The 27,719-nt window shown below is 41.5% G+C and overlaps 2 protein-coding genes across 2 annotated transcripts in view; one reads left to right on the forward strand and one right to left on the reverse strand.

The window, feature by feature from the left end:
* Nucleotides 1-313: 313 nt before the first annotated feature.
* LOC119739710 (charged multivesicular body protein 7-like) lies at nt 314-14,458 on the reverse strand. The gene is made up of 9 exons (XM_038214738.1): nt 14,009-14,458; nt 12,426-12,597; nt 10,199-10,393; nt 8,944-9,014; nt 8,126-8,237; nt 7,007-7,126; nt 6,121-6,225; nt 3,291-3,462; nt 314-991 (listed from the first exon to the last, which is right to left on the reverse strand). Exons 1-9 carry the CDS (start codon nt 14,275-14,277, stop codon nt 873-875), a joined length of 1,335 nt encoding a protein of 444 aa, XP_038070666.1. The 5' UTR covers nt 14,278-14,458; the 3' UTR covers nt 314-872.
* Nucleotides 14,459-14,527: 69 nt separating this feature from the next.
* LOC119739709 (transcription termination factor 2-like) overlaps nt 14,528-27,719 on the forward strand; it is a 30,090-nt gene continuing 16,898 nt past the window's right edge. Inside the window, exons 1-10 of the mRNA XM_038214737.1 lie at nt 14,528-14,680; nt 16,403-16,514; nt 17,380-17,466; nt 18,231-18,312; nt 19,258-20,454; nt 21,899-22,025; nt 23,471-23,572; nt 24,662-24,761; nt 25,997-26,136; nt 27,467-27,574. Of these exons, the coding sequence (XP_038070665.1) occupies nt 14,653-14,680; nt 16,403-16,514; nt 17,380-17,466; nt 18,231-18,312; nt 19,258-20,454; nt 21,899-22,025; nt 23,471-23,572; nt 24,662-24,761; nt 25,997-26,136; nt 27,467-27,574 (2,083 nt within the window). The 5' untranslated portion in view covers nt 14,528-14,652. The remainder of the gene's footprint in view (nt 14,681-16,402; nt 16,515-17,379; nt 17,467-18,230; nt 18,313-19,257; nt 20,455-21,898; nt 22,026-23,470; nt 23,573-24,661; nt 24,762-25,996; nt 26,137-27,466; nt 27,575-27,719) is intronic.

The raw sequence follows: 27,719 nt of genomic DNA on the forward strand, positions 1-27,719 counted from the left end.
CAACCCAGTAAAAAATTCCAATAGACAACAGTGACAAATCCTTACACTTCAAAATTCTTTTTAAAATACTCAGAACTCTCACAGGTGTTCAGGCTGCACAGAAAAATGATGATCGACATGTTGTCTTTCATTTTCCTTTCAATTTTTGGAAGGTCGACAAATGACTTTTTGGGAAATTCTCAGCCAAAGACGACCACCCCTAAAACCATGATATTTCCCAAACTTAAAAAGTAGCCATTTTGAAAAAGGATCCCTCCTCAACATGGCTAAATAGCGCCACTTTCGGACCCATTGTATCAAAAAAGCTCAGAATTGGAAGCCCCAAGTCCAGGCCAGAGGTGCAGTGCCATATGACCTCAATCCCCCAATTCTGTGGCTCTCAGAACTCTCTAATATAGAATAATTTGAATGTATCACTTTTATTCATGAGCTCGGTGGACGGATTTTTGGCCTACTTACTTGGTTGCACCCTTTAAAGTAATATTTTAATTACCATTTACCTCAAAGTAATTATGACATTTTCACTTACATCCAAAGAAACCAATGTAAAGTTCATCTCATGCCGAAAATGTTGCACTAAGGAATCTTTCTTCCTGAAGGGCATCTCAACATTTTAGTCAGATTCCTGGAAGACTTACGTGTACTGAAGTCATTCAATCTCCTCAGGAGTCCAGACACCTTTTGTAAATGGTCAGGTTCCTGGACGGCTTGGTAGGGTGGATTCAGTCAGTCTCCTTTGGAATCCAGACATGTTGTTCTGTGTAAATGGTCAGGCTCCTGGATGGCTGGAGTGAACTGTTTTAAGTCAGTCTCCTCGGGAATCCAGACACAATTCCACTGTTTTGTTTCTTTGGATGGTGGAACCACAGCTGCTAACTCATTAGCAAAGGCTCAGTAGTTTTGGCAGCCTTGTCTGAATTCTGTGGTTCAGTTTCAGGGACTTCGGGCAATCCGGCTAGGAAATCTTCCTGGTTCATTGATGACTTGTCAGCTGAAAGGAAGGGGAAAAAAGCGAAGAAAGAATAGAAATAGAGCAAACAGATTTTTATTGAAATCCCAAAGCATGTTGTTATGAGCCTCCCGGAATCCTCCAAAATCAACCACTGTGCAAGAACTCAATTATGCAACCCTTAAACTCTCAAGCGACAATAAATCCCAAGAGAAGTAATATTGAGTGAGCCTGTTCCTTCCTCCGTCCTTCAAATCCTGCAAATTATCCTGATACATTTAACCAGTTCGCGCCGGATGACGTGTATACAAGCAAACGTTTTGCGGTATTCGGAACGGATGATGGACAAACACGCAGGGAGCCAGGCCGGAAATTTCTGTCAGCGACCTGCTCGCAGCGAGCGAGGCCGGAAATATGAGTGTGCTGCTTGAGGGTGGTAGCTTCAACGCGCCTGGCTTGAGGTCGAGTGAATAATAATAATAATAATAACAAGAATTTATAAAGCGCCTTTGCCAAAGAATTCAAAGCGCTGAAAACAAATTAACAGAATTTGAAACAAGTAAAATCAAAATAGGTATGAGTGAAAAGTAATCCTGCGCCTCGTTTCATTCTTGTCAAAATATTCCTGGCGTTAACTGGTTAAGAAGGATCTATGGCAGAATTTGGGTTAATGAGCTGGGTCAATTTGTTTTCATTTCTTAAATTCCGTATCAGAATGAATAGAATTACTTAAGTGTGCCCAACATTTTCAGTCTCGAAGAAAGATTTGCTTGTAGTTACTGCGCACACAATTGCATGGCGCAACCATTTGGCAGGTTAAACACTTTCCCATGACAACATGTTGAACTATGCCCACACTGTGTCTTGAGACAGCATGAACTACATCAAATTCTGTAACAGTGGATTTTGAAATGCACTCACATAATTTTGGCAATTCACAATGTAGTGTGCAACCAAGAGTTTGCCATGGAGAGTCCATTTTTCAAGATTACGGTCGACAAAACATGGCCCTTTTGAATGAGTGTCAGTTGACAACTTGAAACTAATTTGTTATAGATTGGGGAATAGCGTTCTGCTGCCTTACAAAAATAACCATATTAATAAAAAAGCAAAGAAAAGGGCAAACAGATACTTGAATCATACGCTTACAAAACTACTGACCGGAAAAACAAACAATTTCAAATGTCCCGCCCTGCAAATTTGTCGACCATCTCCCACAATGCATGGGAAAAATGCACTCTCCGTGGAAAACTCTTGGTGGCGCACTGCATTGTGAATCACCTGAATTTGACATTCACTGTATTTATCAAAGTGGTGTCTGAGAACTTGTGAAAAAAATTCATAAGCTAGGTGGGACTCAAACCAAGAAGAAAAGTCAAGTCCGTCACTAGCATTATAGCCCATCAAAGCGTTTATCTCCAGTTTTAGTAGCATGAACGACTGAGAATATTTCTATCCCCCCTGGATTGGATGCTAGTCCATCGCAGGTTGGAGACAGGCAAGTGGGGGTAATGTGATTTGCCTACAATGTAAGGATACAACATATGCCCCTTCAGGTGGATTCGAACCCCTGACACTCTGCTCATGAGTCACGTACCCTAAGCACTAGGCCACACCTCCCCTCCCTCCCCGAACTCAAACTCACAACCCCCGCTTACAAATATAGACATCTTAGCCACTTGACTAGCAAGCCTGCTGTCACTGACTGGCCAGTTCAACTATACAATTGTTGCCTGTTGTGAGATATACACAATCCACTGACCCCAATCACGGCAGGCAAGAATTGTTTTGTTATACCACGGTAATAGATTGCAACCGTCTGAAATTGTGGGTTTCCTCCAGTTGCCGTGCAGTAATCACAGAAGAATTATTTTGAACAGATCTACGATTACTGCACCGTGAATATTCGCACTGTTTTTTTTTTTTTCATCGCACAGGAACACAAATTAATTTACCTTTTCCCAGAATAGACCAATCCATTAATCCCTCCCCCCGTTACGTACCAATCACAGTTACGACCATATTCTAAGTGCGTCCATCCGACATGCACATTCGTGCGCGCATTCATCCGACATGCGTGCGCGCGTGTGCACGCTGTCTGAAGCCTCTTACCCGGGATATTTCTATTATACAAGGTGGTGAAAACAACACAGTGGGGACGATCAAGATAATGTACCCCGTGGCGTACATCACTCATGTACCACGGGGTGTACGCCCCTAATACAGTACATGCGTGTTTGTGGCATATCACGTGCTCGGTTCTCGACCAATAAAAAATCACAATCTATTACCATGGTCTAATAATACATATTAATGACATAAGGTTCTTTGTATGTCTCACTTGTTGGTTTCACAGTCTCCCCGATGTCCTGAGATGTTGATTCATCCAGGAGATCGGCAAGCTCGGCTTCTAGAGTCTCTGTGTCGAACCCGGCCGAGAAGGACACCGAATCATCGATGGCTTTATTCCCTTGGGACATAGTGTCTTCTATCTCAGCACACAACTCCATCACCTGAGAAGGACAGTCACATGATAAAGCATGGCGAGTAGAAACCTAACTAGATCTTGCAATTATACACATTACTTGGGATGCTTACATGCCCAAAACGCCCATCACAGGTGTGATATGTAAACCCCTGAACATTGCACTGTGAAATACCAACATGAGCTTTGGAGCATTTCAATATCAAGTTGGACAACCAACCCCAGTGGCAGATCAACAGGGAGGATGTAGTGGGTATAATCCCCCGGACCAGAAATGACATTTATTTCCATTTTTTGAAAAGTTGAACAAAGAAATTGACTGGAGAGGGGTTTGAACCTGCAACCTCTGGATTACCATCCCGGTGCTCCACCTACTGAGCAGTGACGTAGCCAGGAATTTTTCAGTGGGGGGGGGGGGGGCGCTGGGGGGCTGGAACATTTCATGGGGGGGCGTCATGCAGGGGTGTCCATCGCTTCTCAAAAGTGGGGGGGGGGTGGACATACCTTGATCACAACTGATGCGAGCGCGAAGCGCGAAGCCCTTACGGCGTGGGGTTCTGGGCCCGCTTAAGGGCCCCAAAAAATATTGGATTCTCGATGCTCTGTGGTGTGATCTGAGGCAATTTCTTACCACTTTAACTAATAATTATCTTAGCACAAAAGATAATAATTTAAACATAATTTTCAAGGTTTTCTCAGCTAAAGGCATAAGAAAATTTTTTGAACATTGTTTTCGAGGTTGGAGTCATTGAATCAGCTACCAGAATTCTGAGCTTTAGGCGTGGGGTTCGGGGCCCGCTTAAGGGCCCCGAAAAATTTTGGATTCTAAATGCTCTGTGGTGCTATCTGAGGCATTAACCAATATTTTCTAAGCAAAAGATACATTGTAGTACATAATAGGGCCCTGTAAATGAGACACGAGTTCAAAAATTGGGGGGGGGGGGGGGGACATTTGATATTGTGTCCCCCACCCTTCAAAAAGTGTGGGGGGACATGTCCCCTGTCCCCCCCCCCCCCCCCCCCCCCCCATGAATGACACCCATGGCGTCATGTAGATCAATGATAATTTTTTTAGAAACTCAAAATCTCTGTGGGGGGGCGACTAGGTTTCATGGGGCCCGCTTAAGGGCCCCGAAAAATTTTGGATTCTAAATGCTCTGTGGTGCTATCTGAGGCATTAACCAATATTTTCTAAGCAAAAGATACATTGTAGTACATAATAGGGCCCTGTAAATGAGACACGAGTTCAAAAATTGGGGGGGGGGGGGACATTTGATATTGTGTCCCCCACCCTTCAAAAAGTGTGGGGGGACATGTCCCCTGTCCCCCCCCCATGAATGACACCCATGGCGTCATGTAGATCAATGATAATTTTTTTAGAAACTCAAAATCTCTGTGGGGGGGCGACTAGGTTTCATGGGGCCCGCTTAAGGGCCCCGAAAAATTTTGGATTCTAAATGCTCTGTGGTGCTATCTGAGGCATTAACCAATATTTTCTAAGCAAAAGATACATTGTAGTACATAATAGGGCCCTGTAAATGAGACACGAGTTCAAAAATTGGGGGGGGGGACATTTGATATTGTGTCCCCCACCCTTCAAAAAGTGTGGGGGGGGACATGTCCCCTGTCCCCCCCCCCCCCCCAAGAATGACACCCATGGCGTCATGTAGATCAATGATAATTTTTTTAGAAACTCAAAATCTCTGTGGGGGGGGGGGGGGCGACTAGGTTTCATGGGGGGCGGTCGCCCCCCCCAAAAAAAAAATTGGGGGGGGGCGGGCGACCGCCCCCCATGAAACCTAGTCGCCCCCCCACAGAGATTTTGAGTTTCTAAAAAAATTATCATTGATCTACATGACGCCCTCGGCTTCACCACGAGGTGAAGCCGAGTGAACTGGAAAAGTCCAGATTTTACCGAGCGATAATATTCCTCCCGCCATTTCACAATTTAAAGCCACTCAATATTTGTTTTATATAACTGACATATAGATCCTTGTCATTTGATATATTTGAACTTTTTTTTCAATACAAAAATGGAGGAAAATGTATTTCTCTCTTCCAAACCACCCCTTCACGAAAATGTTTGAACCCAACGCTGTAGCGCTGGCTCTTTGAAACAGTACGCGCTACGCGCAACACTGAACGCGCACACCAGCATGCATTTGCACACAAATACCGCGTCATGATCCTAACTGTTCAATAGTATTTCCCATTCCCCATGGGCAGATAGTCCTTTTGAGCCGCGGCGTGAATGGGAGCAATAACGAATGTCACGTGATGTGAGTTCCACCAATCAAATGACAAGGATCTGTATAAATTGCTCTATACCAGCAAAGACCGAGAGTGGATCATTGGTTTGAGGAGCACATCAGTCTGGTATGCAATGTTTTGCACTACATGTGATATTGGCAAGATCATTGAAAGTTGGGTACAATTGTTCACACAACTAAACCTTGAAATTTTGAATTTCTTTAATTTTACGCTTTACACTTTCATGACAGAATTTCACAGTTTGTGCAAAACGTTTGGTACTTTGGTTGCTCAGACTGTTTCTCAGACTTTGAGGAACAGTCGCATGTCTTGAGTAGTACTCAAGTACATCGATAGGTTGCCAACTTTTGCATGTTAGACTGTAAATATAAGGGTAAGGAATTTATTTTGGGGGAGATACATATAAGTTGCCTACCTCTTGGACATCTGAAAGTGTGTCGTCCACTGCCTCCGGTGTTAAGCCATTGGCTTTCAACGTCTGCTTCAAAGCACTGGCTCCAGCTCGGTATGCTTCCAAGGTCTGAACAAAACAGAATCACAAGAATAGACTGTACGCTTCAACTAAAAAGTCTCTAAAAGGGGCAGGCATCATGACGAAGTCTTTCAGATGCACATTTTATTTGTCAAGTTGTTCATTTTGTGCTGTATAATTTAGACTTGGTCTGCAACTGTGGTCAAGTTCGATCAAGGACTAATGGTCAACTAGTGGTTGGCAATACCTAACGCAAGCGCACTAAAGTTGAAATGCGAATGACTCTAGTAGTATTGTTATGTCAACGACCATGAGAAAACGGCGGTTGCACAATTTTTCAAAGCTTTATGTTTCTGTTTATTGGTACAAATAGTGATTGCGTAGTTTAGGACACCAAACATAATCGTCATTATTATTGTACAATTATAGCAAAAGCGAAAGAATCGTAAACCAACATGGAAAATTATGCAATGACAATAAAATTTAGCACTCACAGTTTTCGTTTTTCTGCCCTTTTTGTTTATAGTTGGTCCTCTCTGCACTATGCTATGAAAATTGCTACTGATAACCAGCTACAAATCGTGGCACGATAGGCTGGTCCTGAATAGTCGAATATACTAGTCCAATCATCGTAGGAAAGCATGCATTCGATCAGAGTCGAACTATGGTTGACTATGGTGCCTGATCGAACTTGTAGTGACACTTTGTGTTTTAGTATTTTTCACAATATTGTAAGAGTTTCCAAACTGCCCACATGAGGGCGCTGTTTGTGCTCACCAATGACAAAACATTATTTGAAAAGGGTTTGGACACATTGTTGAAATCTCACCATTGTACTTGTTTCGGCTCCTTTTATTTGGTCAAGCAGCTGTTGTAACGTGTCCAACGTTGTCTCTTTCTTGGCCAACCTCCTCTCAAGAATCTTTTTCCTCCTCAAGATGTTCTTGGCCTTTGAACATACAATGTAAAAAAGAACCCACCGAGTAAGCTTCAGTAATAACTGGTATTGCACGCCTACAGTAGTAACCTATGACAGTTGCGTCACCAAATCGCTTCACAAGCTGATGAAGATTTTTCGATGGGAAGGGGTGGGGGAGGGGTGGGGGTGAGGTGTCTAACTCCCGGGCCAATATTCCAGGGCTAAGCTCACAATTTTCTGCTAACACAGCCTCCTTGTATTTCACGGAGACCGTAAGCAGTAAGCGCACAAATGGCACGCTTAGCTCAGAGGAAATAGTTGCTTAAATCAGTGATGTCACAATAGAAATCTCCAAGGGCGCGCAACCGTTAGCACATCCACGCCATGAAATAGTGCTTAAGGTTACCACAATTTCCTGTAATTTCATTGAATGCTTTACTTCATTTGCTACTTATAACCATAACCCCATATGCCTCTAAAGTAGATTTTGAAGAAAGTGGAAACATTGTGTGGACCTTTGCAAGTCCACAGAATGTCTTAAGCTCCTGCACTTTGTGTTTTTTTTTTTTTTCACATGTCCACACAGCGACTGCACTGCTAATACACAGATTCTTGTTCCGTAACTATGGAGACTATACACAAGCTGTCGCATGGTACTATGGGAACCGAAGACGCTGTAAAGACAGCAGAAAGTCCCCACAACTCGGTCCTAATTTGCCTAACAATTGATCTATTGCGGTAGAATCGCGATAGAATCGCGTCAACGCAGCTTGTGAAATATTGTCCAATTACATGTACATGATATACAAATGGACGCGGAACGCGCAAAATCTGAGACAAACAAAACTTAGTGTACAAAAATTCCGTAGGGTTGTCTAAGGGGCGTGGCTAACTCTCAAACGGCGATAGGTCAATAAAACACTTCCCCCATTACGCAGTGATGGCCCGCCCATATTAGTCACACACACACACACACATTAGCTCTGCATATTGTCAATATGGTCAAATTCCAGAGACTTGACAACTCACCGAGGATTTGAGACCCTTTCGAACCGTCAGTGCTGCCTCATTGCGGAGATTATTCATGTCCTTCTCATGCTGCTCAATCTGCTTCTTCAAGTTGTTTATAGTCCTCCGTAAACTGGAAATAACAAGTAACAGATCATAATGAACAGCTAATTTGAAGTAGCGGATTTTTCAAAAGTTGCTACCACGACCATCTACAATGAACATGTACAAGTATTAGAACAACGCCTATTGTTCCTTTCCGCATTTCTATATATTAAATTTTAAAAAGAGGCCATGTTTTACAATTTGACCAATTGAAACTTACAGGATGAATTTCAGGAAAGGATATGTTGGAATATCAGGGGCGGATCCAAGAATTTTTGCAGAGGGAGTTTTCATGAGCAAAAAAATTGTGAAACGTAGACAGGTTTTTTTTCTCTGAACACTTGACCTCCGAAAATCAATGGGGGGGGGGCTCGTACCATACTTTCAATGGGACGCTGTTCAAATCCAACAATTATTAACACCATATTACAGAATAGTGTACAAATACTCCCTAACCAAGCTGGCTCTGCCCGTATTTTGTGCACAGGCGGACATTATTACCAGTATAATTTTTTGGGGGGGTGTCAGAGCTGGGGAGGGGGATGTTTTCGCATCATTTTTTAACAAATTTCTATGAATTTTTTTTGGGACACGGCAGGTGTTTTTTTTTTACCCCCTCCCCCCGAATCCGCGCCTGAATTTCAAAAGAAAAATTGATCATGAAGTGTGTATCACTGGCAGTTAATACAGACATTGCAATGCACCGCACCCATATTATCTATGACTGCACTCACCCTACTATGCCAAGCTCTGTCTCTGTAAGTGGGGTAACAGTGCGTTGATTTTTGCTGACAAATTTCACAACCTGCAAACAAGTGTAGAAAGCAATATAAATCTGTTCACCGCCAATCTTGAATGTGCTAATGAGGAGCCTGCTTCTACATGTTATACCCCTTCTCAATCTCTGCTCTTCTCCTGAAAACCTTAGCTGTTCAGTTCTTGAATGCAAGCCTTGAATGTCAGCCAACAGAGATCTAGTTCTACGAGTGAACTGATAAATCTGGTTATGTTTGAAGCACCATTTATACATTGGTATTAACAAAATGCATGACCTGTAACGATAACACATTTAACGATACGGAATGGAATTTCACCGGAGAGCTCTACATTTGCAAATGCAATGCGAGAGTTCAACAATCACAGATGCATGCTGTATACATGTAGGAATGGTTTTCTAAGGCCGAACAAAAAAATTGTTCTGTTTCCGGTTACCCGACCTACCCTAATTTTATTGCGCGACCCTAAAGTTTTTATCAGCAAGTTAAAAAAAAACAAAATCATGTTGTATTTTGTGTCTTCACAAAAACGGTTCCCAAGAACCTTTTTACGTAAAAAACGCTTGTAATATTTCTGCCGTCCGTATTTATTTGTTTTTCTACTTACAATTGCTATTTTTGTATGGAAATCTCCGTTGCTTTGCCCCCGATGTAATGAACTGAATATCATTGGATAGAGGACATCCTAGACTTTTTCCTTGTAGTTGCCTCTTTATGAAATATTTAGTACATTTCCGATAATTTACATTAAAAAATAAGTACATTTGTTTTGAGCCACCCTGTATGCAGGGCTTGACTTTAGCGGAAGCCCGCTAGCCAAATGCTAGTCAAAACAGCGGCGGGCTAGTCAAACTATTCCTTAAGTAGCCCAGCTGGCGAGTCAAAAAGTATTGGGCTAACGGCAAAGATGAAAGGACAGGAAGAAATAAATCATTAAATTCAGAAAGCGAACCTGTATCAATTTGTGTCTAATTTTATTAAATGTTTAGGATTAAATTATTAGGTGTGTTTATTAAAAACACTGACAAGATTGCCTCAGGATACACGTTTTACATGTATGCACATTGTTGCTTATAAAAGAAAAACATGCGGGCCAGTGAAAATGCCTGCGGGCTAGTTAAGAGTCTGTTTCAGAAGTTAAGGTCGAACCCTGCTGTATACGATATTGAGGTCAGGTCTCCTGTCTAGTGAGCCTGTAGCTAACTAATCTCACCTTTGACCCATCTGCTATTGCTTCCACGTGGACCCTCTTCATTTTCTGCAGGTAGAGAAGCGCCAGATCGAGGGACGTCTCATCCCCACATACGTCCTGGCACACCTCTCTCAGAGTGGTATATTCCACAAGATTGTCTGCGTTGTCAATGTTGCTGCATTGCTGATGGAGGTCCACTATGGATTCTGCAATTTCCTTTTTTTGGGGGGGGGGGGGGATACAAAACATTAAAGTCAATGACAAATTTAAAAATAGGCTTAGACAATTTTGAAAGAACATCAAATTAGTTTACTACATGTAATTTTCTAGCAAATGTACTTGTAAGTTAAACACAGTTACAATGTAGAATGATCCTAATTTTAAATTTTTTGAACCTCTTGTTTGGTAATGTGCATTATCTTTATTTCTTTTCTGTGACCAGCTTAAAGGGACATTATGTCCAGGAATGCTCCCAATTGGGCGACAAAACACATTTTAAACGAAATTACATGTATGTTAATTGGAAAGAGCATTTAAAAGTAGAGTATGCAAACAATGTCCGCACAACCATCCTTTCAAAACTGGGCGTTTTTTATTTATTCTCTCGAGAACCATGTGAGAACGAATTTCGGAGGGGGCCAAAATTTTGACTCTCAAAACTCAAGCCGAGTGCCAGTTGTCAATCTTGTCGCACAGCGCATCGCATTCTGCGGACGTGCGAGAAACAACATTTGTGTATTGGTGCTGTGTGAAAGGGGCTGGTTAGCAGTAATACAAACACAAATGGTTCTAAGAAGTGGCTGCAGCTGTATCCATAGACGTGTGTGTATTGCAAGCCGTAGCCATTCAATTTGGGCAGGCTACTGCACATCTCTGTGCTAACTGGTAATTAGTTTGTTTCTCTAAAATTAGACATTCCATCATAAAGTCCTCACAAGTCCTACAGTATCAAGTCAAGTCACAAGATATTCAAATAGACTCCCTTTGTTCAGTTGATTCACAGATATCTAAGACAGTTTACCCATTCCTTTTGGCAGAGAGCCTGTCACATGGCCAAACTTAAACAGCTGATAAAATGCCGGCTGGCTGGTTTTAAACACTTTTCCAGTGTCACATGAAATTGAGACACTTAGGAAGTTTGGTCCCTTTTATCATTTTATTGGTTGAACGTTCACTAAATGTTCACTTAGGCATGCGTAATACTACCAATGAGTCCATATTTTGCGAGTCCTAAATTCACACTACGCCGGCACCACCGCGTTCTGCACCACATCGCGCAGTACGCACCATGTGCGCCAATCTCCATATAAGGAGTTGTTTACGACTACTCGCAAGAGGAACATACCATAACATGCATTTGTAGCTAGAGGGGGTCTTTTAAAAAACATGAAGTAAAAGTGTTGAACATATAGTTGGAAATGTACATTTTTTGACTTGTTTTGACTTTTGACCGAAAAGATATTTATGAATGGGAATGAAGATGTGCTTGGCTGGTATTAAACAAGTTTGTTTAAGACTGGCTTGGGTCTGGTAGCCAATTATGTCCCTCGCCTTCGGCTCAGGCCATTATCGGCGTCCACTCTCCAAGCTGGTCTTAAACAGACTTGTTTAAAACCAGCCAAACACATATTTATTACCTGTTACTTGTGACTGGACTTGTGATTTACTTTTGATTGGACTAATGATGGACTTGACAACAAGACTGAGCTGAACCCAGACAGGGCTCTGGAGTGCTCTGAAACGTGCAAAAATAAATCAGGCCCATTTTACTTACAGTTTAGCCAGCAAATTTCTCCAAAAATTCCACTGGGGCAAAGAAAATGTCCTCCGTATTTCACCAACCAAGTTTGCAGACTCAATTCAATTTTTTAAAGGAGACTTTTCTTCAATATTTTGCACATGAGAGGGAAGTCAAGTGATTTCAAAATGGGGCTAAATACTCGACTGGTACATGTCCAACCATGGACCAACTATTTGAAAAGACTGACCTCTTCATTCAGTGTCAATAGTCTGGTGGATTGACTATGGACAAATGTGTAGTAAATTTAGACTAGTTCCCGCTTCATGCCACATGTTTCTTAAATTCTTCTGGCATGGTTGATTGATGCAGTACTGAAGCTGTGTTGGACTGGTTGTTTTAGGTGCCAGTCTATTTTCTTGTTTTGCATGTTTTCAATACTTTAAGTTTTGGGACTCTCATACACAGTATTGAGAGTCCCAAATTTTCGGACTAAGCTAAACCATGCACCTTCAAGACATCCATGAAAATGTAGTTCCCTGTCAGTGGCTGCTCGCTGCTCTTGAACAAGGAGCCTATGGCCCAGGTCAAAGGTCGTCTCAAGAAGTTATTGACACCCCACGAAACCCACGTGCTGTTGACACTGCTGATGAAGTCGGCTGTGTTGACTATCTGGGCGTTACTGCGTTCAACAAAAGAGAAAACTGATTACTGAGGAGTCTTTGTTTTCATTATCAAAATGAGATGTCATTGAGCGCTTTCTAAACATAAAGGTCACCGATCTTCATTAGCTTATTAGGCCAAGTAAAATTAAATTAGTTTCTTGTCCCGTCTTTTTGAAAAGGGAAGGAGTGGCCCTGTTTGGAAAAACTATTGCAACTTGACGCCACTTCCGCGAATGTGTACAAAGTCTATGAAGAGTCAAGAAATGTTTGTAAGTACTTCCTAACAAAACTGGAAATGTTTCTCAGTCCCAGATTCATGTCTTATCATCATTTTTTTGCAATGACTGACCTTTATTGAGATAATAATATGAAGAAAAAAGTGGCGTCAGGTTGCACCTTCCAATATGGCAAATCCAGAGCCATGAATCAGAAAAAGAAGATGAAATACTACATACTAGCTGCAATTAACAAAATGTAAAACATTTAGACTTTGTTTGTAGTTTATTTACGCTTTAGAAGCACACTCACCATGCTCACCTCATAAATTAGCGATAGCGAGGAAGTTCCTCTTTTGGAAAGATTCCCATTTCTGGCCATCACTTATTTTCCCCTTAAATGACCTATATCAGAAAGTGATAATATGTCCTAAAAAGTCAAAATTAGGGTAATCCTTACTTTTAGGACCCCGTTCCTATATAAGGTTAAAAGACTCACCAAAACAACTGACTAAATGACACTCAAAAGTGACATTCTGGAATTTCTTGTCGTATATCTAAACAGTATGACGCCTTCTTGAATATCGGCAGGTTTAATTTTGTGGAAAGAGGCTGGCAGGGGCTTTGATTTTAGAGGGAAATTAAGGGGAAAACACGACGATGACGAACAGAAAACTGACTCAAAAACTAAGATGGCAAACTGCAAAAAAGGATAGGAAAGTCACATTTTCTTTGGAAGTGTTTTCAAAATTACAACTAGTTTGAATTTATCTGAAGAAAAAAGACTGCTTTAGCCTGCAAAAGTCACTTTGGTACTGGACAGTCATCTGCTAAAGAAGTTTTGAACAAAACTCGTAAAAAATAGAGGTGTCCTAAAGGTAAGGATTACCAAAATTAGCATTGACAAATTTTTATTTTTTTACTGAGAAAACACTTGGACATTTTCAGACCAGTCCCATAGGGTTTGTGCACAGGGTGAAAAGTGATGGCCAGATGCAGATACATGTATGGGAATCTTTACCCTCTTTTCTCAGACGTCTATTTTTCGGCCTTCTTTTCTTATTCTATTGCTATAAAGAGTGTGAGCAGGTGAGTGTGCTTATTCACGGACTAATGGAGGTAGTCCAGCAAATTGGCCATGATTTATGGAGCTCATTACAAAACCAAAAACACAGTGAGTTCGAGTGTGCTTCGCACTCCGACCGAGGCTCACTTTGCCATTTCTCGAAGCACCCTGTTAATCCCCATGGGAAGCCGTCCTTTCCTCCGGAAGCCCTCCACCATTCTTTCACAGTCCATCACGACGGATTTGTCCCTTCTGCAGCAGTCGCCGACCAGTTGCGACCAGAATTTCAGTTTGTTGTCCCAGTCGTTGGGGTTCACCATTCGGTTCTGACGAAAGTCCGAAAAGAGATAACTCATCCGTTCGTCGTCGCCCCAACTCGGCGGAAAACGGTCTGATTTCTTCGATTCCTCCGCCATGGTCGCCACTGATTTGATGCACTTCAATGCGTCAAGAACTTAGAACGATTCCTGTGAAATATCTTTAATGATAGTGGTGTAGAAACTGTCCCAAATCTGTTGTTTTTAACTACATTTTTACTCGAACTGTGGAGAATTTTGTAAACATTGATCAGATGTGAATTGTCTGGTCAACAGCTATGTTCTAGTTAACGGTATTTGAGGCGGAAACCAGATCAAATTGGCTTGCCCAACACGGAAGAATGATTTTTCGACTAGAGAGGGCGACATTCAGGCATCAAATTTAAAAAGTTAAAATTCCCGAGCCGGTTGGGTTTTAAACCGAAATAAAAACATCAGAATATTCTTTAATTTTAGGCACATTTTTGAGCTGAAATGGATCAGGTTCTATGTCATGGTCACGGTAAGTATCTTGTATTTTGCATTTTATGATGTACAGTGATATGTGAGGGAAATGGCGAAGTATTTTGTCATGTTTATGTGGGAAAGTCGAGCCAGCTGACTTTGTCCACAGATTGCCTGTAGTACAGTGTACTGGTTTTACGTGTATTTCCGACATCCGGCCAAATATTGTTAAATTAAAACTTAAATTTAGCCGGTCTTTTTGAAATTTAAAAAAAAAGGAAAAATTAAAAAAGTGAACGTGGCAATTTGCAAAAAAGGCCTTCTTGAAATTAGATTCATCATGTTCATTTCTACGGTTCCTACTAAAGTCTAAACTGCATCAACAAGCGTCAACAAGCATGACAAGCGTCAACAACCGTCAACAAGCATCAACGGTTGTCAACAAGCATCAACATTTTAAACAACAATATGCTTTTGAACATTAAAAAAAGTAGCTTTATATTAAGGCAGTGTATATTTTGCCGGAGACGGCTTTAGTAAACGTTAGTTTGCCGGATATGCACTGAACATGCGCAGTTGCTGTTTTTTTGTTTCCGGTGACAAATTTTAGTCTGGCTCCATGCCAAAAATATCGTTGTAACCTCGTATTCACAAGATGGGATTCAGACCATTTTATAATTTCTGACTTTATTTCCCTTTTAAAAAAATCCTCCAGAGCCACAAATCTGAAAAAGAAAATGTAATACTCTGCAAAAAAATGTTTGAGACATGTTAAAATAATAAAAGAAGAATATTCTTATTTATTTGGGGATGAGAAAAAAAAACTTTAAAATGTGCTGCGGTCGGAATCGAACCCGAGTCATCCCGCTTACTAGAGCCTTTGCTTAACCACTACACCAAACGTGCTACACAACTTTTGGTGGGAATTTAATACATCTTATAATTCAGCCCTATCTTAAAGAGTACAGCGCCCTCTGTTGATATGGATTGCCGCCGGCAAACCTTTAGTAAACGTTAGTTTGCCGTCATTACCTCCGGCAAAATATCCACTATCTTATATTAATTAATAATATGGTATTGGTAGAAAAAGCAAAAGAACATCTTCCGCATATCTACAATCAGTGACAATAAGCCTAAACTTAAAATTATTTAAAAACTTGATTTGATGAACGCGAAATGTACGACGAGTTTGTCGATTAGTGGTGTTAGTGTTAGCCGCCATCTTGTTTGGATGGCGCTGTACACTGTGCGCATGCGTAGTATGGCTCTGTACACTTCACACATGCGTAGCCTACTAGTACGGCTAGCTTCACGTAAACAAAATGGAGGCCACCCCAAACTCGACAAACTCGTCGTACATTTCGCGTAAAAAAAACCAGGTTTTTAAATAATTCTAACTTTATTTTAGGATAGGCCTATGCTGAATGTTTCCTTTGTCACTTTTTCTACCATAAAAAACATGATGTTCCAAAACTTATACAAAATTTGTTGGTGCTTATTGACGACCGTTGACGCTTGTTGACGCAGTTTAGTAGGACCGATTTTGATATATCGAATATTTTCGATATTGGATTTCCGATATATATCAATTCTTGAAAATTCTGATATCCACGGTGCTTACTTTGCACGGCGATAGTGCGTTCACCTCGGACATATCGGAATGTTTTCACTACGCTAGCCGGAAGTGACACGCAAGTTACACAATGTACGTTCTCCTATAGACCCTTGCTGAAACCTTTACAAGAATTTGTGTTTTAACATGTTCAATTTGTATTCACAGGGAAACCATGTTTCCTGAAGACGGGTACCAAGGAAGGACCTAACAAGGGGAAAAGCTACTATATATGTAGTATGGGACCAGGGAAGCAGTGCAACCATATCAAGCAAGCAAGGTATTTGTATATTATTCTTAACATGTAACTTATTTGGGCTGGCTGAAATATTTTGCTGCTTTCTGATGAATTGTACAGTATGTACTTGTATTTTTTGTAAGATGTACTTGTAAGTTGAGTGGGTAAATGTATGATTGGAGACATCGGATCTTTTGGGACCATTTATAATTTTACAAACATTTTACATATGTAGAAACAAATCAGATGTGCTCAGTCAACTTTTGTACTCTACCAAAACTGAATTCTAAACCTTCTGTTTGAACAGTCACAGACAGTCAAACATTCCATCCACTTCCCCTGCCATGCCTTTTACACAGGCTAGTCACCAACAGTCAGATCACATTTCAAGCAAGCACTGTGACTAGTCAAATTCAGTCAACAGACAAAAGCAGGCAACTGGTGGGCACAGCTGTCATATCAATCACCTACATGTTGCTGTATCAAGTAACATGTGAAGAGCCACAGCCAGTCAATCCATGCTGTATGCAGGCAGGGAACACGTAAAAGTTAGAAATTCACTAATTCACTGATTTTGACTGAAAGGACAACTTTGCACAGACTGTATGTTTGCTTAGTGAAGGAATCTGACAATATGCATTTTAATATTCAAACTTGATTGTGCTAGCCAAATCCCAAGAGGATGTTTTCAGGAGGAAACCGACCAAGTACCAATGGAAATATGTACTTTATTTTGTCCAAGCATTTTTAAAAAAGTTTGTGTATAATCTCACAGAGAAAATGGATGGTACGTTACTAGTACCAGGCCAAGACAAAGTATTAACTAAACAAGTACCAGTATATATTTTGGTATACACTATCATGTAGCCGACGAGCTTATGTATGTTATTATCCTTCTCCACACCAGAGTTGCAGTATCCCATTGCTTGGTGCACGATGGTGACGCTGTGGAGCTGCAGGCCCTTGGGATCAACGCAACGACGGGGGAGAGAAAGTGAGTATCCTGAGACTAAACACAAACAGTGTAGCCCATGGAATGGGCATTTTCACACCCACAGTGTGAAAATGCCACTTACGTAAAGCACTGTATGATTCACTTACATGTGTACTGTACCGGCATCCTGTTCCCAACTTCTTATTATCAGTGCTGTGTTTTTGAGTAATTTAGTACTCAATTATGGTCTAGATTTGTTCGAATATTTGAATAATCGAACATTGACATTGAGGTAAAAAATTATGTATATCATGCATGTATCGATATATTTTTTCGAGGTAGCTGACTTGCCAGTATTTGACAGATTTTAGAGTTGCACAATAGCCCTAACAGTCCCGAATCCTCCAATTTCAATATAATTTTGCACACCGCCTAGGGAGTTGGGGTTAAGGCTAATATTTTTCATGGGCGTTCTCAAACCATTCGTGTAAAGTGCTCACAAAAATGTGGCATTTGACAGCAAATGAAACCACTCAACTTATACAAATACAATTACGTCTCCGATGTCTTTTGTCATCTTCTCAACTCCAGCTTACATTTTTTAAATATGTAAAATGCTTTTCGGATATTTGCTGGATAAACCAATATTGGGATATTCGATATATTCGGCACAGCCCTACTTTCCTTCTTTATCTTTACCCTGTAGTCCTCACCTCCAGTGGCCATTGCCAGATGTTTTTAGAAGCATAATAATCCCATTCCCCACTGTTGTTGGCGTTCCTTCAAATATTGTTCCTTTTGCTTTTCCATTTTTTTTCACCCAGGCGTTACTTTCGGTGCAGCAAGTACAGGGAGATGAGTAAAGGATGGTGCGGCTCAGTTATGGTCGGTAAAATCAACCAGCAGGTGGGTTTAGTGCGAGTGGTTCTCAGTCTTGATTTGCATTTTTTTTTTTTTTTGAACTGGACATTTTGTCAGGCACGTGGAAGAAGGTCGGTAGGGCGAAAAATGGGTCAAAAGATCAAATTCAGATTTTTTTGGTAATCGATAGAGCATGGGAATATCTTTCATATACATTTTTTCTCAAAGGGTAACGTCAGTATTTAACTGTATGAAAAACACGGAACAAGGTTTTTCATTTATTTTCCCCGGTAAAAGGACATTAGCATGTAAAATAGTACCTAACAAAATACATGTATGTTCCAAGGGCGCTAACGTCCCACTGAAGTTGGTAGGTAAAGCCAAGTTTATTTCCGGCAAAAGGATGTTATAATTTCACATGTGGCTTAAGCGCATGTTACAGGCCGGGGGAGTTCCCTGTAAAAGGTCGTTAGCATAAAAATGATAATAACTTCAAAATTAAGCAATATTTTTTATTAAAAATGCACCATGTTATTTGAATTACTAACACAATTTGTGTGGTTTTTAATTTAGAAATGGGTGCACAAAACCTTTAAACTTGATTATCTCGAAACGTGTTTTTGTTTGCGAAGATGGCTGCTAACTTTCTTTTCCTGATAATTTTTGAAATTTCACACAATTATTTTTATGCAGATTGATTTTGCAGATATTATGAAAAGCCTTTGCTTTTCTTCTCCTGTCACCAAACCTCCCCTAAAGCAAAGTCTAAAGTGCTCATCCTTATCCTAACCCACCCAAATACTTTAAGCCTCCTGAAGTAATTTGAGAATTTCACAGGTTTGAGAAAGGACGAAGAGTCCGACTACCTTCAGTCCAAATTTGGACTGGTGTCCCTTGAAAGTTAAATTAAAAATAAAAAAGTTTGGAAGATTCAGGATTGTTAATATACAGTATTGATATAAATATTTTCCTCCATTCTGTGAATGACAGTGTGATGCCTTGCATCGTCAGCCATTGAAGGATCGCAACGGAACACAAGAGTCTCAGGAAAGGAAATCTGAAAAGGAGATCCCACAGAAACCCCAACAAAATGGAAGGGGCAGCACTAGAATGGAACACGCAAACCCTCATAGAGAACCAACCAGCCAACCCAAGAATCCTCCTAGCAGGTCGACCGTGACCAATCCCACTTCTGCCACCAAAAATTCAGGGGTCGCCGATGGCACGGTCAAACAGGGTCCGAGAGTATATCCTGATGAGTCAATGCAGTACACTGAGAGGGTACATAAAAGCAGCCTGCCTCCTCAAGGCCTGGCACTGAAGGACAAACCACTGCCGAAGTCGGTTTCTGTCCTCCGGTCAGAAATGGATGAACTGTCAGAGAGCTTTTCCTCCCAGATGGACATTTCTGGCAGTGATGATGTCTTCGTCACCAGCTCGGGTGCAGAAAAACCTGCACAGGGTCTTTCTACTACCAGACCGAGCAGTGGAAGTCAGGCTGCCATGGTTCATCTCAAGGAGGCAGGTCAAGACAGTGCCCAACAAGGATTAAGAGGGAAAGAAACACTTTCTCCCAGGGAGTTGACTGAGCAGCAGAAGGCGCAAGCAACTGACTCCAGAGGTGCTCAGAGGGCAGCAATCCCAGGGTCTACTGCTGTTATCTCGTCTAAGGCTTCCAAGCCTTCCAATCAGGTTATTGCTGGTGGACAATCCACAGCCAACAGCCAATCATCAAGCAGCTCCATCGCACAGATCCAATCAAAACCCACCACTTTCGCCAATGGTTCCCTTGCAGCCAAGGATGTAGTCCCTTCTGTCCCCTCACTAGCAAATAACCATCGAATTAACCTTGCAACTAAGCCAAAAGACCTACAAGTTGCGGCCAGCAAGCAGCAAACAGCAGCTTCCACCATCCAGGACAGACAGGCCAAGCCCGTTGATATCGTGGACCTCACAGCAGATGACCCAACCACAGAAGCCCGGACAGTCTCATCTAACAACCAAGCCAGACAGGCCATCCCAGCGACCCGTCCCACAGCACCCACTACGTCAACCTCCACCAATGGGCAGCTTAACCTCTTTCAGTCTTTTGGGAAGGTGACCTCTCAGCGAGAGCAGTTGATTCAGGCAGTTCAGAAGGACATGCAGCTCAAGCATCAGCTGATCAGAGATCTTGACAAACAGAAGGTGAGCGCTTATCACACCTTGTCCTAGACAAAATCTTTCCAACCAAGATTGAAAATTCAGTTATTATAAATTCATTATAGCGGAACATTTCCTCAGATTTGTTTTACAAAGGCAATATTTTGAACAATGAACAAAAAACTGGCTTATTAACTCAGTGTCCTTCACCTACCTAAAAAAGTGACCAGGTCTTGGAGGATTTTGTAGCAGGGATGTAGTCGAGCCCATCACAAGTCCAGTCACAAGTCAATCACAAGTCCAGTCACAAGTCCAGTCACAAGTCCTGTTGCAAGTCCAGTCACAAGTCCAGTCCCAAGTCCAGTCACACGTCCAGTCACAAGTCCAGTCACAAGTCCATTCACAAGTCCAGTCACAAGTCCAGTCACAAGTCCAGTCCCAAGTCCAGTCCCAAGTCCAGTCACAAGTCCATTCACAAGTCCAGTCACAAGTCCAGTCCCAAGTCCAGTCACAAGTCCAGTCACAAGTCCAGTCACAAGTCCAGTCCCAAGTCCAGTCCCAAGTCCAGTCCCAAGTCCATTCACAAGTCCATTCACAAGTCCAGTCCCAAGTCCAGTCCCAAGTCCAGTCACAAGTCCAGTCACAAGTCCAGTCCCAAGTCCAGTCACAAGTCCAGTCACAAGTCCAGTCACAAGTCCAGTCCCAAGTCCAGTCCCAAGTCCAGTCACAAGTCCATTCACAAGTCCAGTCACAAGTCCAGTCACAAGTCCAGTCCCAAGTCCAGTCACAAGTCCAGTCACAAGTCCAGTCACAAGTCCAGTCCCAAGTCCAGTCCCAAGTCCAGTCACAAGTCCAGTCACAAGTCAATCACAAGTCCAGTCACATTAAGTCCAGTCACAAGTCCAGTCACAAATAACAGTGGATGAACAATAACAAAGGAATGCCTTTGTCAAAGCTCATTTGAATAGCTTGTGAGTTGAATTGGGACTGGAGGACTTGTGATGGACTTGCAGGGACTTGTGATGGACTCGACTATGTCCCTGTTTTGCAGGATTGAGGGAGCCTGTTAGAAAGCCAAATGTTGCTTTCCTGGACTTGACACATTTTTAGAATACCCTGAATGGTTCCTACTGGCAAAAACAATCAGAAGGTTTGAATATTGTGCTAACTTTTAATAACGTCTTTTGTAGTGTTCATACATGTAATTTTGCAATAATTTAAAAAAAAAAAACCGAGCAAGCAAACTAACAAACAAACATGGTTGATTTTGCTGTGGTTTTCTTACATTTGTAACTTTATAAGTTGTTTTTTTACATCATCATTCTATCCAAGTAATGCAAAATCAAGAAACATGAAAGATTGAATAGTTACAACTGTCCAAGCATGACACAGATACCAATTCAATGTGAGATCAGTCTCAATCACAGATTCGTCTCAATCACAAAGCTAACATTTTGTGTTTTGTCGTCATTTTTGTTTCACTCCCCAGAATGTCGTGAAGACAGTCCCTCTATCGATGCTCCCAGACAAGGGGGCCAAGCTGATCCAGCGAGTGGCCTCCACAGAGGCAGAGCTCAAGCAGGTTGAGGCTAGAATACAGAAAGCCAGGATGAGCGGTGTGATATGTCTTGCTAACTTAATTTGAATGTACAACATTTGCTTTTGCTGTAATTTTCAGGAATAAAATGGATTTGGAGGAATAGTATGTAAATGCAAATATTGTTACACTGACTTGTTTCACGTTTTGGGTTTGTAGATGCTGGAAAAACCAAGAAAACCAATCATGTTCTTGTAGTCTGGTTCCCTGACCCCACTTAAGATGAAACGAAGCAATTTATAGACGTTGGGGAATTATAAGGTCAGAGAATCAGTCTAGCTGGCTTGTACCCCTTCACAGGTGTGTAATCAATTGCAAAGAAAATGCTGAATAACTAAATATTAAACATTAGGAACAGTTTTTGAGAAAAAAAAACAGTTTTCTCCAACGCTGGTCTGCCAACCAGCGTTGGAAATTGATACAAAAATACCACTTTACTTCAAAATGTCAGCACACCAGGAGCCATGATTGTACGGGATGCTTTAGACTGCCATTCCCTAACAGTCCAGTAAAGAATTTCATGGTAAATTCATTGATCATTTTGTTTTTTGATGTTTGCAAATATTATATCTTCCTTTTTATTGGGTTTTGAGCAGTGGGGATATCAATTGTAACTTTTACGACAAGAACAGAATGAGTGACAAGGATTTTGTTAAAAGCGTGTGTCAATTTTACTCTATTATTTTACCATCATCTGCATGAAATTTTTTCATGGTGAACAGAATCCGTTTGCAGTTTCTGTTCACAGGCGTAAAAGACTGTAGGATAAAATACATGTACCTATGAAAAATGTCAAAATCTCAGTCTACAATGTACAATGTACCCGTAAAAGGATGCAGAATGAATCATGATAATTATTGTAGGTTGTTTTTTTTTTTAACTCTGCAATGCATTTTCAACAATAAGTACTGCTTTGGAAGTGAAAACATTCGATCCTATATTAAAATTCTGCCGGACATGGCATTTTAGGCACACAAAAAAAGTCTCCGGTTTCTGGTATGGCGCTTGCCCCAAAAGTGGTGCGGCGACGTAGCCTTTTTTTTCTTCTTTTTTTTTACGTTTTTTTTCTTCCCTCAAATGTTGGCTGACTAACTTTAGTACAAATATATGGGAGTCCAGAGAGGCCACAAAAAGCTTATACTCGATCATAACCCCATCTAAAAACACGTTATAATTGTGCAGCAGCAGGATTCCAGTCAAACCAGTGAGTTTGGCGGTTTTGAGACATCATCTTACATTGGAAAAAACTTTTTAATTTTGCCAACGGACATGGCTATGGCGACGCGCGCGCATACCAGAAACCAGATACTTTTTTTTTGTCCTTAAAAAAAACCACTTTCAAACCCTCCTTCCTGCTACATTTTCCCCCCAACATTGACCAGAATTCTGGATTCTTCCCTGACTGTTTTCTTTTCTAATCACCCTGTTATTAGCCACCTCGCTGTTCTTGGTCTTTTGATACAGGGCTCTTGTCGGCAAATACGATGAACGGAAGTTACCAGCCAGTGACATTGACCTCAGGGCATCTCTTGCATCAACAGCCCTACATGGCCTACCAGACCGCTGGTAAGATACCTCATTCAAGGGCCCAAGTTCACAGAGCTGTTAATTGAGCATAGACATTTTCTAAGCATGGAAGGCATTTGCTAATGTAGCAATAATGAAACAAAGGTTATCGGCCACAATATGCAATCTGTATTGCTCTTGACTGGTAGTCAAATGACCTCTTTATAATTCAACTTGTGAGTAGCTTCTGATCTGACATTGGGTGGTCGTCCCATTCATCCGACTACAACTGTGTGTTGTTTGCGGTCTTCAGTGGTGTGGCCTACGTACTTCAATAATGTCAGGCTTTCAACTTTTCCTACTTTTCTTATTATTTTTCTGTTTCTGGGTTTTTGTTTTTTTAATTTTTGCCTTGCTCCTACATGTATTTTACCAACTTTTTTCTTGAAATTTCTAATTTTTTTCTTTAAATTCCTACTTTTTCCTACTGTTTTGTCCCAAAATGTCATTAAATATTTTTCGTAACAGTGTAACACCCTGTTACATGTATATGTAAATTACGCAATGAAGGGCTTGGGTGCAGGAGTACTGCAACAGTGCAACTTTACTTCCAAGAGCTTAGTTGAGGATGGAGCACAAGTGTTGTGAATACAGAACATGCCAAAAATGGGCTTATGATGCTGTGTACATGGGAGAGTGTCAACGAAAACTTCTCCTGAAAGCCCACAAAAGTCCTACCTTTATCCCTATATTTTCCTCAAAAGTCCTATTTTTGCCCTGTATCTTTGAAAATGTTGATCCTTTTGTTCTACTTCTTGCACCTGGGTCTGCTTGAAAGCCTGTATTATGATCATGTGGTGCTTATACATAGTGCTTTGTACCAAAGTCTCATTTACTTCCCCTGTTCATCAATTCAAGAGACCATTTTCTGCATCAACTTGCGATCAGTATAGCTCTCTATGTACCCTCACATACAATATATCTCTGGGTGGAAAGGGCAACTGTAGTACAATGTATTGCCCAAGTACACAAGCATTAGTGTTCCCCATCGAACCACCACACCATTGCACATGTGTCACTTACCATAACCATTGGACCACAGAGCTCCACATACTCCACATAACATTGCATCTTGTATTGTCCATCCAGCCCAGCCCCAGGTGCTTACGCTGTACGGCGGTCGCATGACAACCGTCAGACAGCGAGAGGTCGGAGCTGTCACTAAAGATGCCATTGAAAAACTGCACAGGTAAGCTTTCTCTTGATGTTGCACACATGTACTACCTGGATAGTCGTTTTTATTTTCACTGATGTGCACATGTGTAGATTAGCAGTTGATCATTTTTTTAATAACATATTCTGTTTATCTGGAGTAGTTGCTGTAGAAAGAAACAGTGTGTCTCTGAATGTGAGCAACCTTGATTGAAATGTCAAAAGTTGAAGAAAGAAAAAAAAAATACACATTTTGACAGAAGATTGCTTTAGATTCTTGATTATCACAGGCTGATCTTTGTTTGCACTTATTATGTACATGTACTAGGGTTATACAAATTTGTGACTGTGTATCATAAAGTCATGAAATGAGAATGCCACATTCCAACATTGTGACATGAAGAGCTGTACCACTATGGGCTCCGTGCGCGACCAAGAGAAGGCACTTATTTACATGTACCACTTTCGAGAGCCCCAGGAACAGGACAAGTTTGCACGCGTACAACGCAAAGTACGCACAAAATGATTTGATTCTGAATGTGCCATAGTGTCTCCAGGTGAGCGTCAGGCATCGTAAGCAATGCGTTCGAATGTCACTCCAAGTGGTCTCTCCCAACTCTCCCTTTCTTACTGTAGAGGGGGTACTTGTGCACGGAGCCCATTCTGTGAACAAACACGGACAAAACACAGGCTTTTTCACTCTCAATGCTTTTGGCTTTTTTTTTTAATTAACCTGAGCTGTTCTTTGCATTGCTTGGCCAGTGCATGTTGATTTATTATTCCCCTCCTACCCCCACCCCCCCTAATAAATATAAAGAAGTAAGTAAATGAATGAAATAAAAATAAACATAAAGATGAACATATTTCTGTTTCTTTTCTAAGCAATTCATTTGTAGGCTGCCCTCGTATTACTTGGCTACAGCTTGTAATTACACATGCGCCTATGGAAACAGCTGAATCTATTTTCCTTTATAAGGGCACGTCTCAATTCATATCCTTGACGAGTTCCGGACAAGTTGCAGACATCGTACCAGGTTATAAGTTGCAGGATTCTGAACAACTTCCCCGCAATCTTCCCGCAAATCAGTATAACTGAGTCAAGCAGTTGCCAATGAAAATTTTCCAAGAACATGTCCGGGACAAATGCAGAGCTTCTCCCAAGCAAAGTAGGTGATTCTACCCGCAACTTGTCCGGAACTCGAATAGAGACGGGCCCTTACTGCCAGCGGTAGCCAAGATATTCACACACAGCAACACGTTCTCTCAATGCAGCTCTCTGCAAACATGCCCCGCAGCGGACACAGAAACCGATGACCCCGAGGGGTTAAAGGTCAGCCTGATGATCCACCAACGGCAGGCCCTGACCTGGCTGATCTGGAGGGAGCAGCAGCATCCGTGTGGGGGAATTCTGGGTAAGTATCCATGACGACAGACTGACTCTGGAGACCGTCAAATATGGTTTTGAAAATGGCAGACAAGTACATCTTTTGTGCACATGTTAAAACAATGGACTTGGGTGATAAAACAAGTGCAAAAATCGCTGGAGGTTGATCGTATTGCTTCGTATACCGTGCACAATTTGAGACAGAGGAATAGACCACCCTACCCTCTCCCCGTGCCCAGTGTCATAATACCCTATGGGCTCCGTGTGCCAACAAAAGAGGGCACATTTTTACCACATTTGAGAGCCCCTTGGACGGTGTGCTGCACTGGTTCGCGCACGAAGTACGCAGGACTTATTTATCCTGAATGTGCACAAAGCTATAAGCCATATCATCTTCGCGCGTGAGTGTCAGGCGTCGTCGACGCGCGAATACGTTCAAATTTAACTTGCGATGGTCTCGCAGACTAATCCCCGCCCCCAATAACTTTGGATCATTTGAAACACACAGTGGATAGACCGGTATTAAAACCAGTCTAGGTCAACCCCAACTCTCCTTTTCTGGCCGTTGAAGGGTACTTGTGCACGGAGCCCATACACACTTTAGACTATTGTTACCTTAGAACACATTCCCTAGATATTTCACAATACATGTATTTCTGAGATTCAGAGAACACAATGACCCACACAAAAAGGGGTGGGGGTCCCCTAAGTCACATATCTTGTTTGAAATTTATTTCTTGCACCATTTTCATCCACAGCAAAAAATATAATGAAGAGTGAGAATTTTAGATACCCTTTCAAACTAATTATTAGTTGGTACATGTACTAAAAACACCTTGTAGTTTCAATAGTAGTTTAATAACAATTCACTATTGCATTCACACAGGGCCCTTGACCACACTGTCGTCAACATAATGGGTCTGCCATTTGTGGTACCGGGTCCGATCGAACACGGGTAGGCAAGGCATACCATTCACAATTATTACACTCGAGATTTGGAATTTCTACCAGGGTATAGCCTCTTAACCCTGGTTCCAACTAGGGCTGAGTTTTGGAGTAGAGCTTTGGACCCTCGTAGAAGCCATGTTAGAGTCTTGCTGATGTGATAATGGTTCTAGAACTATCAGGCTTTTTAAAAGGTCCAGCGCAGAGAATTGGGGATAATGCTGAAAGGACTTGGATAAGTTGGATTCAAACTCCCTCTCAAGGAGAGGAGACTTTTCAGGAAAATGGCAAAAGATGTCGGGCCAATGTTATGGAGAGCTCTAGCAACCTGTAAGGCAGTACATGTGATTGCTTGGCTGAACTTCCCTGTAATTCTGCAAATGTGTTCACTTGTCTGTGTTTATCTTTCACAGCGGATGACATGGGCCTGGGCAAAACCCTGACCATGATCTCACTGACTCTGTGGCAGAAACAACACGGTGATGCTGCTCCAGAGAAAGTACAAGATCCCCAGACAAAAGGTGAGAAAATCTATCATAAGGAAGTTGAAATTAGAAAGCTCACGCTTGAGTTCTTGAGCTTGGAGATCGCAATGTCAGTTGTTGCTTGTAAAGGGATAGTTTATCAGCGTTCTATTGATACCTTAAGTTTACGTTCCTCTAGTAA

This window comes from Patiria miniata, unplaced genomic scaffold (assembly GCF_015706575.1).
Source record: "Patiria miniata isolate m_02_andy unplaced genomic scaffold, ASM1570657v1 HiC_scaffold_4, whole genome shotgun sequence".
NCBI classification, from domain to species: domain Eukaryota; kingdom Metazoa; phylum Echinodermata; class Asteroidea; order Valvatida; family Asterinidae; genus Patiria; species Patiria miniata.